Source organism: Pantherophis guttatus, chromosome 3, assembly GCF_059756535.1.
Source record: "Pantherophis guttatus breed Tessera chromosome 3, ASM5975653v1, whole genome shotgun sequence".
Classification (NCBI taxonomy): Eukaryota; Metazoa; Chordata; class Lepidosauria; order Squamata; family Colubridae; genus Pantherophis; species Pantherophis guttatus.
In genome coordinates, this window is record NC_142065.1 from 22,207,218 (window position 1) to 22,227,248 (window position 20,031).

General features: G+C 39.6%; 1 protein-coding gene across 4 annotated transcripts in view; it reads left to right on the forward strand.

Annotated features, from left to right (window-relative positions):
- RIPOR3 (RIPOR family member 3) overlaps nucleotides 1-20,031 on the forward strand; it is a 127,016-nt gene that overhangs the window by 92,624 nt on the left and 14,361 nt on the right. For 3 of the 4 annotated variants that reach the window (XM_034413786.3, XM_087889099.1, XM_087889100.1), the window contains 6 exons: nucleotides 6,033-6,162; nucleotides 7,843-8,457; nucleotides 9,800-9,939; nucleotides 11,293-11,422; nucleotides 16,914-17,049; nucleotides 18,888-19,049. In XM_034413786.3, the coding sequence (XP_034269677.2) occupies nucleotides 6,033-6,162; nucleotides 7,843-8,457; nucleotides 9,800-9,939; nucleotides 11,293-11,422; nucleotides 16,914-17,049; nucleotides 18,888-19,049 (1,313 nt within the window). The remainder of the gene's footprint in view (nucleotides 1-6,032; nucleotides 6,163-7,842; nucleotides 8,458-9,799; nucleotides 9,940-11,292; nucleotides 11,423-16,913; nucleotides 17,050-18,887; nucleotides 19,050-20,031) is intronic. The other variant, XM_034413791.3, reaches the window with a different exon arrangement.

Below are 20,031 nucleotides of genomic sequence, written 5' to 3' on the forward strand. Positions count from 1 at the left end.
AGGCAGTCCTTGAGTTACAACTACAATTGAGCCCAAAATTTATGTTACTAAGTGAAATATTTGTTAGGTGACTTTTGCCCCATTTTATAACTTTTCTTGCTACAGTTGTTAAGTGAATCATTGCATTTGTTAAATTAGTAACATGGTTGTTAAGTGAATCTGGATTCCCCATTGACTTTGATTGTCAGAAGGTCGCAAAAAGTGATCAGATGACCCATTGCAACCGTCCTAAATATGAACCAATTGCCAAGCATCTGAATTTTGATCACAAGACCATGGGGATGCTGCAAAGGTTGTAAGTGTGAAAAAATACTCATTGGTCACTTTTTTTCAGTGCCGTTGTGTTTGTGTTTGAGTTTGAGTTTATTTAGATTTATATATCGCCCTACTCCCGAAGAACTCAGGGCGGTGAACAGCCAAAGATAAAACAGATACAATATAAAATTTAAAAAACAATTTAAAAACATATTAAATAAATTTGGCCCATACTAATTAAAACACCCCTGTTTTTAAAAAACAAATTAAAATTAAAATTAAACAATTAAAAAGAGTTAGGCCAGCCCTGCTTGTTGGAATAAAAAAGTCTTGAGAGCACGGCGGAAAGTGCGTAAATCCGGGCTCCTCCGTATCTCCGGGGAGAGCTCGTTGTAACTTTGAACAATCACAAAATGAATCATTGTAAGTCGAGGACTGCCTGTATGTACGTTTAGCCCTCTGATTACAGATTTATAATAAGAATGTTTATATGAATAAGATTTCTTGTCACAAAAGCTTTTGCTGTGGTTCATCTTTGCAGCATGTTCTCATGTGAGTATTTGCGTGAGTAGAAACAGAGAGCTGAAGACAGATGCACTGGCAGATGTATTATAATGACTTCATGTGCTCACTGTACCATTTAGAACCCCACTGGAAAATCAAAATTTGTTGAATAATTCATTCTTAGTTGGGGTCACACCACAACTCTTCAAGCCATAAACTATGATTTATAAATCATAGTTTTATAACTATGGCTAGTTTCCACATAAACACAAACAAAAAGCCAGTAAACAACATTCAGATTAGCTTAAAGTGCAACATTTGCTGGGGGGGTTAGTGAAGGTGTAATAGCTCTCATTATCAGAATTTGGCTGTGTCAAAGTTACTTCCTCCAAATTTCCCTAGAATAGGGACGTCAAACTTATGGCCCATGGGCCGGATGCATCACACTCTGGCCACACCCACGCCTGGTTTAGCGAAGGGGAAAAAAGTTGTGATATGTCATGTGATGCCGCCGTGATGTGAGTTTGACACCCCTGCCCTAGAATGCTAACTTTACTAGTGTCTCAAATTTTCTACTTTTAAGTGAGAATTAGGAATTTCTGGTGATTCCAAGTACCCTATTGTGGGTTTTTTTAATTAAAATTGTGGAAACCAAAAAATCAATTTTGGAGCGTTATCTGCTCATGTAGTAATACGCTACAGAAGATACACTAGGAAATAATAACTTGTTGAAAAATAAGTTGGATTCCTGTACAAGATTTCTAGCACTGAATTTATAAGCATGGATGTCTGAATCCGTCCATTTTATAGACTGCTGCTGGTGCTAACTTGCTTCGACAAGTACTGAAACTACTCAGTTTAGCCAATTAACATGTGGAAGCAGTATTTTCAGTCCCATATAACATAAAATATAACAGGTAAATTCACACATCATATGAAGACCAAAATAGGCAATAGAAATGATTTAGCATACTAGAAGTTTGCATCCTGCACCAAGCCATAAAATTGTTTGCTTGCTCTTAACTTAATATGTTGTATATTAATCAGCCATTGTATTTTATAAAGCCCAATTTATTGCTTAGCATGCTCTATGAATCCAGCTACTTGCCAATAAATCATTGTTAAAACCAACCATAGATTGATACAATATGGGATCACTGATATGTGAAAGAGAGGCTGGATTCACTGCACACATAATTTTGCTACTGATTTAATTCATTTAATCAAACTAGCACTATGGCAATTGGTCCAACATATGTGGCCACAACAAAAATAATAATCTCACGATGGTTAAAACTGAAACAACTTCACAAATGCAAGTGCAGCCACCAAATTTTGAAGTGACCTGGTTAAGCTTGTTCAAATACTGCCATTGTGAGGAAATAGGGCACAGTGTGTGAGCTTCACTTCCTTATCTTGATGTGAGAACAGAACAGAACCAAGTGTGCTGTTCTGAGCGTGTTGGAGGACAGTAGTATAAAAATGTAACAAATGCCAACATTTATTGGATGATGCCAATCACGGAGTGAAAATTGGACTGGAAAAGCAAACAGCAACAGTAGGTGACCTTTTGAATTGCAAAGACTGAGCTTTAGACAAGACTGTGGCATGGTGAAATTGGCTCATTTCTTCTATGCTCCTTTCTTCTCTTTTACACACCCATTTTCTCCCCTTTTTCTTCTGATGGTTTGAGCCACAGATGAAATTTCTGTGTTACCCTCATCCATTGGCAATGGTATTGCCTTTACATTAGAACATGCAAAGTATTTAGTTTTGGCTTTCAGAGGGACTTGGACAGAGGGTTTCCTTTAAGGTGCTGAATAGAGAAACTAAAGAAGGCTCTTGCAATCACATTCCCGCAACTTGACCACATACACACAAATGGGAACTTCCCACTTGCAGTAGATTGGTTACACATAGAAAGTATTTATTTCGTTTATGTATATGCCACCCCTTTCCCAAGATTCCAGATAGTTTACAGACATAAAATGAAACAAAATTTAATACAATGTAGAGGGGGGGGAAAGCACATGCATTATCAAAGTTGGGTTAGTAAGATAATATTCCAAACAAAAGATTCAGCTAAATTACATCACTAAGGTCCAAAAAGTCACCTGGAATGGGAGTTTTAGTCACTTTGCAGAAAGCCAATAGCACAGGAGCAAGGAATTCAGGGACATGGACCCAACATTACACTACTATTTTCCTTCCCTTTCCCTTTCCCTTTTCCTTTCCCTTTCCCTTTCCCTTAGCTTTTCCTTTTCCTCTCCTCTCCTCCCTTCCCCTCTTTTCACAACAATGACATGATTTTTGTGTGTTAACATTAGTGTTAACTCCTGGTGATTGCCTGGACTAGTTCTTGCAGGGTTTTTTTGGCAACATTTTCCCATTTTCCCTAGGGCTGAGAGAAAATGATTGACCCAAGGTCACCCAACTGGCTTCATGCCTAATGCAGAACTCATAATCTCCTAGTTTCTAGCCTGAACAGGGGTAGGTTCTACTTACCTTTACTACCGGTTCGCAACAGGGCCGCGCGTGCTCTTCTGCGCATGCGCAGAAGTGTTTTGATGACGTCAGGGTCAGTGGGTGGAGCCTCCCGCTGGTTTTACTACCGGTTCTATAGAACTGGTGCGAACCAGGGGCAACCCACCACTGAGCCTGATGCCTTAAACACTACATCAAACAAGCATGAGAATAGCAATATTTCCAGATGTTTGCGATGAGGCAATATAGCAGACAATCCTTTCTGATACAGCTGTAACTCTGAGGCTCTCCTGGCTTCTTTCTGCTAGGACAACTAAGAAGGTGATGGATGAGAATCAAGTCCAGCTACTGCCAAATCTATGAGTTTAGGTGGTTGATTAATTAAGAGTATTTTTTTTTGTCATGCTTGGATCTGAAGGAGAAAAAGATCTTTGGTCTTGTAGATCCTGCTGTACTCCATCAGCCCTTATTTAAGGGTTAGGGCAATGAGAGAGACTTTCACCTCCTTATCTATACAAAGGATTTTAATTTCACAACAAGCATCCAGTTCATCTGTTGCTTAATGGTAGGAAAAGACTATCATGCAAATGCACAGAATGGGAAATATTTACAAAGGCTCTTTATAATCAAGATGGTTTTTGAAGTTAAATGTTTTAATTGCTTTGTATTTTTAATTTTGGGCCAAATTTATATATATTTTAATTGTTTTTTAATATTTGTATTTTATGTTTTTTCATTCTGGCTGTACACCGCCCTGAGTCCTCAGGGAGAAGGGCGGTATATAAATTAAAAAAAAAAAAAGTTATGAGAGGGGGGAAGAAACCACGAAATACAATGAAACCATTAAAAGAGATGAACCTCAGTTTAGAAGAGAAACCATAAAGAGACACAATAATTTTAGCCTGAATGTATACATTACACTCCAATGAATTAAAATTATTTTGGATCAATTGCAGTTCTAAATGTTGACAGTTTATTGCTGTGATGGCGAACCTGTGGTATGCATGCCACAGGTGGCCCACAGAATCCCCTCTGCGGGCATGGGAGCTGTCTCCCCAGCTCAGCTCAGCTCAGCTCTGCCATGCATATGCGTGAGCCTCCCACTGGCCAGCTGGTTTTCAGGTGTCTGCCATGCGTGCGCGGGGACAGGGTGCATGCAGGAGATGCATGCGCATGCATGGGGGTCACACACACATGCATGAGGTGCACACGGGGGTCGCATGCACATGTGCAGGGGTGGGCGCACACGGAGGACAGAGGGATCATGCACACATTGCCTTATGGATGTACACCCACATACAGTATGTGCGCGCTTTTGGCACTCGGTGCTGAAAAGGTTAGCCATCACTGGTCTATTGTCTACTTTGCGACCATATGCTTACTATCCAATACTATTTCTCAGGGTAACCTGGAGCTGTAGGGGAGATCTCAAATGTTGTTCTTCCTGCTCTCTTTGCAGGCAGAAGAAAAGCAGTTTAAAAAAAGCTTCTTAAACATGGTGGTCCCCAGACTTCAACTCTCATAATTGCAGCCAAGAGGGGGATTGAATTTCCCCATATCTAATAAACATCAGATTGGGAGAGATTACTATGACCAAAACATGAGGTTAACACCATTCTTCAGAGCTGGACCTGCAAAGTGTTATTCAGGCAGGGTCTTTCTAGAGTTTTATCAATACAGATAAGAACAGGGATAATTAATAGTTCCAAAAATACAGTAGTACAGTTCTGGTCACCATCCAGTGTCCTTAAAACTCAGAAAAAATAATATTGTTCAAGACATCGTATCTATTATTTTTAATATCTCTGGGTTGTGCCCTGATCATTTACCACTTCACATTGTGGATTCTCTTGCTCTAACTGCACTACAGCCTTTTATCTTATCACTTTTAGACTTGCCCATCTTGGTTATGCTGACTTCAAAAACAGACCAAGAAAGAAAAGGTTCCACCATGATGAAATTTTTAAAAGCCACTGCATTCAATCAATGCCTATTACAAAGAGTTAGAAGACTGCAGAACCCAAATAAATTGTTAGTCCATACATTGACACACCAGTAGCAGAATTCTTGACCATATTCCATACTCCTTTTTAATTAAAATCGAAAACTATAGCAAGCATTACTATAAAGGTAAAACTGAATACTCAAAAAGACATATAAGGCAGTTCCAAAGTAACTGACCTGTATTTGTGTAATATATTTTATTCTCCATTTCACATAATTATTTTCAAGATAATTTGAAAGTGAAAAGCTCTAGGCTGCATCTCAAACCTTGTCTGAGTACATCAGCATTATAAAACATGAGCAATCAAAGAAAGCAGAACTAAAACCAAGGAAGCAAATAAATAACATGAGAAATAGCTGGGAGAATAAAAAAGAACACATCCTGCAGTACAAGAGCTCAGATAAATAAAATGATTCTTATCTGAAACTCCCAAAATGTTAGTAGGTGCAATTTGGAGTCATCGCTAGCAAATTGCTCAGCATATTCTCATCATCCACAATCCACAATTACAGCTTCATCAGAGGTCTCGTGTGGCTAGGATATTTGCATCTTTCCAGTGGTAAAAAAAATAAAAAATGCACCCCTTGAAGAAGGATTCCTACAAAAGCATTTGAAGCACATTCTTGGTTTGTCTTGCAAGACTGGAATTGTATGTCCGTATGGGGAATTTGAGAAAGCCAATTGGCAGAAATACACGGGACTTCCTCTGTGCTTTGGCATACGGATAAGCATGTGCTGGCTTTCTAATACTTATTGGGTTTTATTTGTTTCTTTCAATCCACAGTCCTTTTGATTCCGAGAACTTAATTTTGTCCCCTGGGTCTACCACCAAGTTTTCTGTGGGAAGTAGAAAAAACTCCATATACAGCTGGACTCCTCCAAACACCCCCAGCTTCCGAGAAAAATATTACCTTGTAAGTATACATGAAGTAGGATCTGTTTCTCTTCTAAAAGACATACCATAACCTATAGCCTCTTCCAGGGTCTCTTGTGAAATTAAGGCTGTTGAAACTTAAAGTATCCTGCCCAGTTCCTGATAATTCTTCATTGCTGGATTGGAATGTTATAATAAAGGAAATCTAAGTAGCAAGGGGAATATTAAACAGTTGATCTGTTAACAGGAAAGATCCACTTTTGGCAGGCTTTGGGATGGGTAGAATTTCCCTCAGCTTGATGGATTTTCTGTTTCAAACATTCTTGTAATTCTTGTTAAGAAAAATACCATTCTTTCTGCATCATTAATAGACAATTTCCCTTTAGAAAAGCAAAGTTTATCATGATGATGGTGACAGTAATTTTGATGGTGATGGTGATGTAAGCAATATCTTGATTCCGTAGAGGCTTGTTTCACAACGAAGTAATTTTGGTTGATGGAGTGGAAAGACTTGGATGAAGGGTGGGGAAGTGAAGAAAAGGGACTATATTCTTGTTTGTTCTATTGAAAAAGTTTGAGGAAAAAGGCATCAAATGATCAGGAGGTTGTGTCATTTCTTCCAACCAGGTTTTAATTTTATTCCAATATTTAAACCATTTAATATTTAATACGTATTGAATTTAAACCAGAGTTGTACTTATTGGGTATCCTACGTGACAAAATCAAAAATGAATATATTTATTTGATTTTTCATGTAATAACAGCTGCAAGAATTGTTTATGCATAAAATTGGAAATTAGAGAAAATACCTTTGGAAGATGAAGTAATAAGAAAGATTTTAGATTAACTTTATTGATCAGGAGGTTGGAGCAACAGTTACAGAATTAGTCCATTTTAGCTTTAATTATTGGCCACCAGCTTGGGTGGATTTCAAAAGAGACCAGTTAAAATTATGTTCTGTAAAACTATCCATGGTTCCTAGACGTGTTAGCTATATGTAATTTGTAGCATTTGAAAATAATATCTGTAAAAACAATTGTACTGTAATATGAGTATTAAGAGTGTTGTTCCATTGTGTTGGTATCGCTTAGTAATTTGGCTGACTACTGTTTGAATTTTTTTGAATTCAACCAGTCACCTCAAGAAGGTTGTTCTAAGGTATAAAGTCTGAAAAAAAATATTCTGGGGTGCCATTGAGTGTTACAAGAGAAAATTTTCCCCCTTTGCTAGGCTAAAACTAAACTTGATTAGAGTTAATTAATGGACCATGATAGTTTGTTATTCATAATAGCTTAGAGAAAGGACAATGAGAGAAAGAGAAGGCATACCTGAGAATGATACACTGCTAATCTATATAAATAGTGAAAAAAAACCCAAAGCATACAACTGAAAGAATGTAACATTAACATTTTGAGAATAGATTGATCCTTGCTAGTTTTCATGGCAGCATTATAAAGTAATATATAATTTATAATATATAGATTGAATCTGGATATTTTGTTGTTGTTTTGATTTAGCTTAATCTACAGCCTCAGTATTATCTGAAGCTTTCTACTCAAGAACTAACCATGTCCAAACTTATTTAGCTTCTGAACTCATTACAAAAGTTGCCATGTGCTGCCACCTTCTGAGACATGTTAATTTAAGAGCTGAGCCTAACATGTATGAAGGTCAGTACAATGTTCCAAAGAGAATTGCATTTTCCACCTGTTTCCCACAGTCTGTTTTGCAACAAGGAAAGAAACATGCAAACATTAGGGAAGAGACGCAAGATTCCTGCATCCTGAGCTACTTGGCTGACTGTGATTTTAACATGCGTCTGAGGAGTGTAAGTCACAGCCTTACAGAGACAACTGAAGGAAGTTCATTTAGTTCTGAAGATCAGAAAGTGACAGAAAGCAGAAACATGACTCCGCCATCAAATCAAAGGAAGTTGCCATTGGCTATTCTGCAGAATAATTGTGCAGAAGGAGAGAAACAGGATATTTCAATATGCCAGCCTCCTGGCCACAGAACTTTAGATATCCTACAAGAGACTCCCTATGCTGAAACCTCTTTAAGTATTCCATCATGTCTGCTGGAACAAGACAAAGATGGTGGTAAGTCCATCACTCAGGACTGGCATTACCCTTCAGAGCAACAAAGAAAGATTCTCTCTGTTGAACAAAGAGACTGGAATGATAATGATGATGATGATGCCAAACCTACTGGAAAGACCAAGTCAATTCAGAAGATCCTACAGGAAGTATTAAATTTGCTGAAGTCACAGGGTCCAAGTCCTATTCAACTGGAGGAATTGGAATACCAGGTCTTCTGTATCCAGGACAAATTAAAGGTATTGAAATCTTCCAAGTATTTGGATTTTGAAAAGGCTGGCTAGTAGATTGTAGGCTCCGAAGTCCACCAAAAGCTTAGAACCCAATAGATTAGGAAAACCTAATTTACATGTACATTGTTCTACTTATGTGCATTCGTACAAAATAGGTAAAAAATTAAAATAGATTTAATTGACAAGTAAATGTAATTAACATTCAATATAGTTAATTCAACACTTTGAGAAGAGCTCTGGTGGCTGCATTCAAGGCTTTATTTTGCAAATGACTTCTTTATTGGCAGCCTTTCTGTTATTAAAAAATTATTTTTAATGTGCTTTTGAACTATTGCCTTTCAATCAAATTACGTACTTGTAGTTCTCCTATCAAGAACTTTGCTGCCTAAGATATTTATGAATGGTCATAATTTTCATCCTTACCTCAGTTGTACTGAGAAGGTTAAATTGCAATATCTCTGAGAATCTGTATATCAGGGTTGTCAAACTTGAGCCCGTGGGCCGGATCCGAACCGCGGGTGGTGGAATTCAAATTTTTTTACTACCAGTTCTGTGGGTGGCTTGGTGGGCATGGTGTGGCTTGATGGGTGTGGCAGGGGAAGGATACTGCAAAATCTCCATTCCCACCCCACTCCAGGGGAAGGATACTGCAAAATCCCCATTCCCTCCCCACTCCTGGGGGAAGGATATTGCAAAATCTCCATTCCCACCCAACTCTGGGGCCAGCCACAGGTGGTATTTGCCGGTTCTCCGAACTACTCAAAATTTCTGCTTCCGGTTTTCCAGAACCTGTCACAACCTGCTGAATAGCACCACTGGTGGGGTGCTTAGATCTGGCCCATGGGGCTGACCTGGAAACAGTGAAGGACCAGCCCATGTGGCCTTCCCGAGCTCCATTTTCTCTGGCAGAGGGTTGCAGGACAACATGCGCTGCCCTCCCAAGCTCCATTTTCGCTGGCAGAGGGTTTCAGGAAGCCGTCGCAGCTGAAAACAGGGCTCAGGAGCCTGTTTTCAATGACAGAGCGCTCGGGCCACCAAAGGCACCCCAACACAAGTTATTTCGAGCTGGCCATGCCCACCCCAACCCCCCGAGGTCAAACACAACCCTCATGCGGCCCTCAATGAAATCGACTTTGACACCCCTGCTGTATATGCATTATATTGTATACATGTATACAATATGTATACATGTATACATTTAGCCACATTTTTAACAACAACAACAAAAAATCTGTGATTAGAAGGACTTCCCTATATTTTGTTATGGATGCTTTTGAGAACACTTATTCCCTGGATAGAATGTGTTCCTGTGTGCATAGAAATACAGCTTGCTTTGTGTCACCAACAGCCCAAAAAGTATCATCCAAAACACTCTTCCATGGAGAGTTTGATGGTAGAGACTGTGTTGGAAAGCTTTGACTTCCTCAATGCCGACTGCAGTGCTGATGAACTCTCATCCTTTGGAAGTGTAAGGACCTGCAGCACCAGGTAGATGCTTCCATACAAGGTTATTAACTGCCATAATCACACTTTATCATAACATTTTCTAGCCCTACACTGTCTATAAACCGAGCCTTGAAAATAGAAAGCTGGGAGGTGGGGTAGGGGGAGAGAGAGAAAAAATTGACAACATATGCTCGGTTTACTATGGCATGTCATTTTTACCTAACTGGAGCGAGCACTCCACGGGGAAAGATGAAATAGGACAGTTTAAGCTGACTGGTCTCTGTTGGGATGGAGGGAGGAAAACATTTGGTCCAGGCCAAAGGAGTTTTCATTCAAGATTTCTTGAGTTAAATATTTGTTCTGACAGGCCAGAATAGGCTTGTGAGCTGAAGGATCCTTGTTCCTGCTGTAGGAGTTTTATAAATAAGTCAGTTTGACTGTTTTAGTGGCATATAAGGCATAACACATGTCAAGGCCTTAAAATGGGGTTAGCCAAATTCATGAAGGTTTTCAGTATCCATTAACTCCCTGAACATAGTTGAGCGTTCAGAGGCCTTGTGCTGCCAGATATCAGTTGCTGGGAGGGCAGTTGGCCTTATGCGGCACTTATAAACTTATTAGAGGCATCTGGTTGATTACAGTAGCAATCAGAGCAACCATCTCTGATCTGAAGTTCTTGTGCTGAGTTGGGACTGACGTTCTGAAGGCTGGCCAAGAGTTGCAGTCCATTTCCAAGGTGGTGAAGGCTGAGATGGACCTCCCTGTCCAGTAAAAGCCCTTTTGAATTAGTTGTGCTCTTCTGATGTTCTATTCTTTTTTCAACATTGCTATGGGTTTTTTTTTAATTTTTATGTCCCAGAAACTTTTAATCTGATTTCTATCACAATATAAAGGGAGTACAGATAGTCCTTGACTTATAACAGTTGCTTTAGTGACTTTAGTGTTCGAAGTTACAATGGTACTGGAAAAAAGTGACTTATGACCATTTTACGACCGTTGCATCATCCCTGTTTGATCCCACGTGATCAAAATTCAGACATTTGGCAACTGGCTCACATTTATAACAGTTGCAGTGTCCTGGAGTTGTGTGATCCCCTTTTGTGACCTTCTGATAAGCAAAGTCAGTGAGTAAGCCACGTAATTTACAACCACGTTACTAACTTGACAACTGCAGTGATGCATTTAACAATTGTGTCAAGAAAGATTGTAAAATGGGGCAAAATTCACTTAACAACCACCTCAGTTAGCAACATAAATTTTGGGCCCAGTTGTGATCGTAAGTCGAGGACTCCTCTAGTGTAAATCAGAATGGGATGAAAGCTTAGTTCTCTCCACTCCTGATTTGCATTTTTGATTTGTTACGTGCTTCTTCTCTCCTCTTGTGTTTGGCACCAGCATCTACAACGATGCCACTCTTTCTTCTCTGTGCTGTGATGCCCACATGGAAAAGGAGTTAACCACAGGAAGTGATGACCTGGATAGACTCCTGGAAATCCACCTGCAACTCTGCCAGGTCCTTTTGCAGGTGAGGAATACAGTTTTAACCCAGCCAGCTAAAACAGGGGTCTGCAACCTTAAACACTCAAAGAGCCATTTGGACCCATTTCCCACAGGAAAGAAAACACCGGGAGCCACAAAACCTGAGTGGGCGTGGCCAACTTGACATCACTCACTTCCACCAGTCACATGACCCCTAGCCACGCCTACCCAGCCAGTCATTAGGGCAGAGAACCAGTTGTTAAAAAACACGGGGAACCACAAAACCCTTTTGACCTCTCTCTCTCCCCCTCTCTCTGTATCTCTCTGTCTCTGCCCTGGCTGCTTCTCCATCCCCTGCCGTCGCCCTTACCTTCTCAGGCCAAGTGAGGAGTGACTGGGAGGGGAGGGCAAGGGGAGGGCAGCCAGTGGTGGGATCACCCAACAGGGAGCCACAGCAGAGGACCCAAAGAGCCACATGCGGCTCTGGACACCTGAGCTAGAACCTTATGCTGTTTTTAGTCCCACAGAACGAGAGGCATAGTAGAATACAGTAAACTTTATAATCTGTGTTGGGGAGATTTTATGGTCTGCAAGCTGTTGAGCCATTCAGAAATCATTGCCAAATGTAAACATGTATGAATGTGACAAAAATATGTTGTGGTATTAGATCAAAGAGTTGGCCAGTGTAATATTTATTTCCCATGCAATAACCAAACAGTTGCCTCTGGGAAAAGCCCAAGCAGGATGTGAAGTCATAACATTCCTGCACATTTAATGTATACATGTGTTGCTTCCAATATATGTATATACACCACATGTTCACTAACTGAGCATTTCATTTTTCGTTTTGCTGATAACGTCCACTCTGACCTGAAGGGAGATAGAGAATCTCTTGAGATGACAGAAGGGATATCTTGAAATGGTGGCAGGAAGGGTTGCCTTGTTTTTGAGCCTGAAGGTCTCAAGGAAGAGCTCTGATATTAGCTCTTCTGCTTGGACCTCTTCCTGACCAGGTTAATGAAAACCAGGGAGAAGACTGGGAGCTGGATTCAGGCAAATAATCAGCAATTTTTTTATTTCCTTTGAGGAAAGCACATTTTAGGAGCCTTGAAAGACACTTCAGGGAGCCAGTTCTGGACAGATAACTAATGTCTCATCTCCTACTTTCTTTTTGGGGGAAGGTTGTTGAGAAAATGGTGGTCTGCAGTTACAGAGGGCTCTGGAGCAGGGGTCTCCAACCTTGGCAACTTTAAGACTTATGGACTTCAACTCCCAGAGTTCCTCAGCCAGCAAAGCTGCTGAGGAACTCTGGGAGTTGAAGTCCACAAGTTTTAAAGTTGCCAAGGTTGGAGACCCCTGCTCTGGAGGATACAGATTATCTGGACCTGTTACAGTCTGGGAGTAAGCCTGGACATATGCAGTTATCATTCTCCTGAACCATGGAAGGACTTGTATGGGGGGTGGGGAGGGGAGAGTGACTATTTTTATCCTTCTAGACCTCTCGGCAGCTTTTGATACCGCCAGTCATCCTTCTGGACAACCTACAAGGGTTGGGAATTGAGTCTGTGGATGGGGACGTACAGACTCAAACCAAAGCAAAATGGAGAGGCTGTTAGTTCCAAAGCCCTCTGCTTTCAGGATTTTATCAATTCTCAGTAGGGTTTTGCTTCCTCTACAGAGAACATTTCAATCCACAGCTTTAGCAAAAAGAGTCTTGAAACCTCTGACGACTGACAACTGCCAGCAGTTTGGCAGTTCGATTCCTATTGACTCAAGGTTGGCTCAGTCTTCCATCCTTCCCAGGTCGGTTAAATGAGGACCCAGATTGTTGGGGGCAATATGCTGACTTTCTAAACTGCTCAGAGAATGCTGTAAAGCACTATGAGGCAGTATATAAATCTAAATGTTGTTGCTACAATATTGCTACCCATGTTTTCCTGAAAACAAGACTGGGTCTTATATATTTTTTGCCACAAAAAAGGCACTAGGTCTTATTTTTTGGGGGGGGGATTCCACTGACTCACCTCACTTGCGTGCATTACCCTGGCCTCCTTTTCACTGTCAGAAGCCTTTCTTCTGCGGCCAGCTAGGCCGGCAAAGTTTTTCTGAAGGCCTCTGAAGATGATAACAGAGCTCTAGATCGATCCGGAGCTCTGTTATAGGCTACAGAGGCCTTCAGAAAAGCCTTGCTGGCTGCAGAAGAAATGGGCCAGCAAGGCAGGTGTCGGGGTGTGGGAGGCCCGGCTGCAACTGTCCGTAGGTAAGCAGTAGGGCAGCTCCACCCCCATCCCCACCCTAGCTTAATTTTTACCCGTGCCCCCCAGAGTGGGTGGGATCTTAATTAGGGCTTATTTCGGGGGTAGGGCTTATACTAGGAGCACATGTAAAAATCAAGCTAGGACTTACTTTTGGGGTAAGGTCGTATTTTCAGGGAAACACGATATATATATTTTAGGGGTATAATTGATGATAACCAATTTTGTATCTAAGGTCATGACAGAGAGCTACTACTTTGCTTGTGCTACAGCAGCAAGTACAACTCTTGCCCAGCCAGTGGGTGTCCAAAATGCTGAGTCTGCATGCTAGTTATCCACAGGATCACCACAATCCCCGGAGGAGAGAGACCAATTTCTGGAAGAGCCATGATGCTTTGACGCCTGGAGGTCCTATTCATGCTGATTCACAAACAGATCCTCTGGCGAAAAGCCTGTTGCCGTCAGCATATTTTCAATTATAGGAGTCAAAGGCTCCTAAAGCAAATGTAACAGTCAAAGAGCAGGAATAAATGTTGAGTTCTTTCAATATAAACCGTGGGGTCGCCCAAGGATTTATAAAGAGTTGAATCCTCCAAAGATTTGTAAAGGAAGAAACGCCTCTTCTCGCGTTCATAAAGCATCTGGAGTTAAACAGTAACAGTAACAGAGTTCACTATAAACATCATTTTTCTGTAGAAACGGATGATCAAAAGTGATTAAAACTATGGTTGTGCAAACAAAAAGGAATTCTGAAAGGATTTGTTTAAACTAATGCTGTGCCAAAATCCACCTTGTAATCCCTCAAAGCAGAGGTGAAATGTTCCCGGTTCGGACCGGATTGCCCAATCCAGTAGCGATGGCGGCGGGTGGTTCGGAGAACCGGTAGCAAAATCCCTGCACCCACCCCATGCCCAGCTGAGCCGCGCGATCATCAGAGGCTTTTTTTTTTTTTTTACTTTTAAATGCATTTTTTCTACAACCTCTTTGGCTGAAAAAATACTTTTAAAAGTTTAAAAAAAACCAAACTTCTGATGATCACACAGCTCAGCTGGGATCGTCAGAGGCTTTTAAAAGCATTTTTTTCTGCAACCTCTTCCGCCGAAGAGATGGAGAAAAAAATGTTTTTAAAAGCCTCTGACGATCCCAGCTGAGTTGCCTGATCTTCAGAGGCTTTTAAAAGCATTTTTTTACAACCTCTTCAGCTGAAGTGGTTGTAGAAAAAATGCTTTTAAAAGTAAAAAAAAAAAAAGTTGGCCATGCCCACCCAGTCACATTACCCCCCCACCACCAAGCCATGCCCACAGAAACAGTAGTAACAAATTTTACATTTCACCACTGCCTCAAAGATTATCATAAGAATCTTCTGCTCTTTTACTTTATGAAAATTCCTTCTGAATTTCTCTTTGAAATTGTGGAGTTTTGCAGAGAGTAGAACATTCACTCACTTCCCTTGGCCCTCTTGTAACTATATATTTACAAGAAGACTCCTTTCTCCTAAAAACATTTTAGTGGAAATCTATTCTGTCTTTCGGGGGGTGGGGGTGGAATCTAAATTGAAATTGGTAGGAAAGATTTATACCATTACTTGAAAGTGCCTGTATTATTAAATGACTGCTAAATTGGCATATGTTTTCCACTAAAAGCAAGTGTAAAGTGATACCGATTGGAATATAAAATCAGAACTCTATCTCTGTCTCATGGATCTAAGTTGGCAGAGGATAAGCAGGAAAAGGATTTTGTGGGCATGTTGGATAATTCGAGGAAAATATCATACATAAATAGTGTGGAGCAAAAAATATGTAGGTGGTTCTCAACATACAACTATTCATTTAGTGACTGTTCAGTTACAAAGGAAAAGAGTGACATGATCATTTTTCACACGACTATTGCAGCATCCGCATGGTCACATGATCAAAATCCAGAGATTTGGCAACTGACCCATAATTATGATGGTTGCAGTGTCCCGGGATCATGTGATCACTTTTTGTGATGTTCTGACAAACAAAGTCAATGTGGAAGCCAGATTTACTTAACAACCGTGTTAGTAACTTAACAGCTGCAGTGATTCACTTAATAACTGTGGCAAGAAAGTATAAAATGGGGCAAAACTCACTTAACAGTTGTCTTGCTTAGCAATGGAGATTTTGGGCTCAGTTGTCGTAAATTGAGGATTACCTGTATGAGGTATTCAAATTAAAAAAAGTTTTAAAGTTTTTAAAAAAGAGTTTTTAATGTTTTACTGTTTTAAAAAAAAACCAGTAAAACTGTTGTTATCATAAAAAGATAAAATCTCCTTCAAGAAGAGTTTGATTTTCTTTCCAGAAAAAATTAGTAAGGAAAATGCATATTTGATTATACATGTAATAACAGCTGCAAGAATTGTGTATGCTCAAAACTGGAAATCAGAGAAAATACCTTTGGAAGAAGAAGTAATAAAAAAAAATTTAGACTGTGCAGAAATGAATAGATTAACTTTGATGATCAAAGATAAGGAGGAATCAGAATATTTTAAAACATGGAACTATTTTTATAGTTGGTTGGAAAAGAGATACAAATGATTGATACTATAATTATGTACAAATGATGATTATAATATTGAATTTAGAAATGAATTGTTAGAATGGTTTGGATGAATATGAAGATAGAAGAAACTTATGGAAGATGGAAAAGAAGCCTAGAAGATAACACTGAGACATCAGAGGAAAGAAAGGATTGATGTATTAAATGTTTGTCTGTCTTAAAAAAAAAAAAAAAAAACTTTATTTGAAAAAAAAAGAAGAGTTTGAATTTGGGTGATTGTATAGAATAGCCATTTTTCAGGTACTTTGATTTTTCCCAGCCTAAATACTTTCCTAAGATTTCCTGGTCATTTCTCATACTAGTGCTAATTGTCATCTTGATTAGTTTTTTCAAGATTAAATAAGATCAGCTAAGTGCTGCTACCTATCGTGTAAATATTTTCATATCTTTCTACAAAGATGTGGTATGACTACACTTGAAATAGTGCATATATTTTGGCTACCTAACCTCCCAAAAAAATATTTAGTGCTGGCAGAGGTGCATAATGGTAAAGTTATCTGTGAATATTTTTCTTTGGCCGCACAGCATAACAACTTCAAGAAGAAGAAAGTGATTTTAATTTCTGTCCGGGGTCAATAATGGTAGGCAGATTTTATTCCTGATGGCCTTGAAGAATCTTTGCAACCGGTTCAGCTGATTTTGTGCTTAGTCAAAATTACTGAATATTTATATCTCTCTCTGTCTTTTTCTTTTTGTTTCCAGAAACTCGTAAAGCCAAACTTAGCTCCAATTATCCGGGAGAACCTTTTGAAAGAAGTGTCACAACAGAAGCATGTCTTAGAAATAATTTCTGCTTTGGCTACTCCTGTGCCACGGAAAATAACTTCAGTTGAAGAGAGTAAGTTACAAGCATCCCAGGGCTTGATAGTTGAAACAGACTATAAATGATGTCTGAACTTTTCTCTAGAATCTTCATCCTTGCTGCTTCCCAACTGTTTCCCTAATGTGTTCCATTAGATAATCATCAAAATAAGGAGCAGAATGGCTCCAGTGGTTGGGACACTGGGTGGGAGTTTAGCAAGCCCTCATTTATTTATTTTATTTATTTGATTTGATTTGATTTCTATACCGCCCTACTCCCGAAGGACTCAGGGCAGTGCACAACCAAACAGTAAAACACATACATACAAAATTTAGAAGTAGAATTAAAATCAAATTAAATAATTTTGGCCCAGACAAATTAAAACCCCAAACTATTTAAAACCAATTTTAAAATTGAATATATAAAATACTAAAAGATATTTAAAAATTAAAAATCTTTTATAAAAGAGGGAGAAGATTTGAGATCTGAGAGCTGCCATGGGGTAGGGTTGAGCTCTCATCCTTCACTCCAGCTCCTGCCAGAGACATGGAAGTAGACCCCCAACTGAGTGTCCTCTGGTCAACTGTGATGTCACCAGTTAATCCTTTCAACCCAGAAGAGCCTCCGTGTTTCTGACACGACTGCAAAAAAACCAAACCAAAACCAAACCATCAAAATGCTTTGTGGTCCATCATACCCAATGGGGTACGATTGTGTAGGTGCCATGCTTTGTCTGATTTTCTTCTCCCTGGCCAATAACACCTAAAAGACCCCAGAATTAAAGAATACTGTAAAAAGTTAAAAATAACTTTGGAGGGTTGAAATCTTGGGAGATTTCCAATGTTGTGAGAGTTTAGCATTTCAGCTATCATGAGATCTTAGTGTTTTCATCTAACAACTTACAGCAAGTGGGCATAAGATTTTAGGCAAGAACACTAAGCTCGCATGACGTTTTATTAAATGTATTAAATTTGTCAAATTTATTTTATTATGGTACTTGCAAATGGACCACCTGCAGGTTGATTTATTCATCATGCGGTCTGGTTTATTTATCCAAGCTGTGCACTGCCAGAAAAGTCATTGGATCAATCACTGCTGTCTTCTAAGTCAGAATTCAAGGCCAAGTAATCATTTGCATAGTTGAACAACAGAATGAATGAAGAGCATTGTTGTTGTTGTTGTTGTTGTTGTTGTTGTTGTATTTAAATGAGAGCTGGGATGGTGGCAGGTCTAACTGTAGGAGTCAGGTTGTGCTCTCTGGGATCACATCTGTCAGCATTGATCATCTCAACATTGACTACGGCTTGCAGTTTGCTTGACCGCATATGGAAAAAAGCATGTGAAATCTGCAATGTCAAAAGCTAGACTAAGGCTCAAAGACTATGTGGTTTTTGCAACTACAGATGTCTTCATAATGAACAGATTTTTATTCCTGTTTCTTTGCTGCTGGGTGGGTTGGTTTCCCAGTTGTCTGGCAAAACATTTGAGACATGTCTCTCCCTTCTTTCCTTGTCGTATAATCACTTGAAATTCTGACTCATGGGGTGGGTACTTGAAGGGAATAAAAGACTAGTAGCATAATTTGGTAACATATCAACCCCAGGCAATCTGGTGCCTTGCAGATCTTTGGGGTTACAAATCCCACAGTCCCCCTACTGTTGATTATGTTGGCTAGAGCTAATGAGAGTTGAAGTCCAAAACATCTGGAGGGCATTAGGCTACCTATTCTTGATCCACACATTCCTATTTTATGTCTTTGAATGTTTGCATATATTCAAAATTGTAGTGGTTCATCTTGGCATCATCTGATATTCCATTTCCAGCTGAAAGAGAGTTCTAATTCCATTGCTAACTTCCAAAGCTGTCTTTTGCAGTTATCCAAAAAGCCAAAAAGCAGAAACACTGCTTGAAAATCTGGAGTGAATGCACTGAACAGGGAAGCATATTATTCTGTCCAGCGGAAAGATTTTGGACTCCTTTGAAATACATATTGATGTTCAAAACAAAAGAGAAATATCGACATCATCTAGAAAAAGGTACATTTTGATGTGTGGGTCATATAATTGTTTCAGTAAATTGAACTGAAAATGTCCTTCATTTATGTTCAGAATGTTTATTCTAGTCTGGGGTCTCAGAGTCAAATCATTGAAAAATTTGCATGAGTCCAAAGTTTACAACACTGAAGCCTTTTCATACATTGATATAGAAGTTCCTTGCGAATTAATAAAGAGGAAAAAAGGAAGAATGTCACATTTAAAAAATGTATTTACAGGTAGTCCTTATTTAGCAACCACAATTGGAACTGGCAACTCTGTTGCTAAATGACACAGTCATTAAGTGAAATACCACATAACTGCAGTGGGCTTATGATCCTATTTCCTCTTGGGTCATTAAGTGAACTGCCCCAGTCATTAAGCAAGACATCACAATTTTACTGCTGGCTTCCCTCTTGTTTTGGCTTGTCAGTAGTCAGTGATGAGGTGCGCAAGTGGCAATCACATGACCATGGGATGTTGCGAGGGGATAGTAAATACCCATCAGTTGCAAAGTACCCAAATCTCAATCACATGACTACAAGAACACTGCATTGGTTGTAAAAATGAGGGCTAGTCATCAAGTTATTTTTTTCAGTGCTATTGTAACTTCGAAAGTTCATTAAATGAGGTGGCTGGTAAGCAATGTCTACACGTAAATATTTTAAAAAAATACATTATTGCTAGGCTTTTGCCCAGTGGTGGGATTCACTTTTTTTTTACTACTGGTTCTATGGGCGTGGCTTGCTGAGTGTGACTTGGTGGGTGTGGCAGGGGAAGGATATTGTCAAATCTCCATTCCCACCCCACTCCAGAGGAAGGATACTGTAAAATCTCCATTCCCACCCCATTCCAGGGGAAGAATACTGTAAAATCTCCATTTCCACCCCACTCCAGGGGAAGCATACTGTAAAATCTCCATTCCCACCCCATTCCAGAGGAAGGATACTGTAAAATCTCCATTCCCACCCCATTCAAGGGAAGA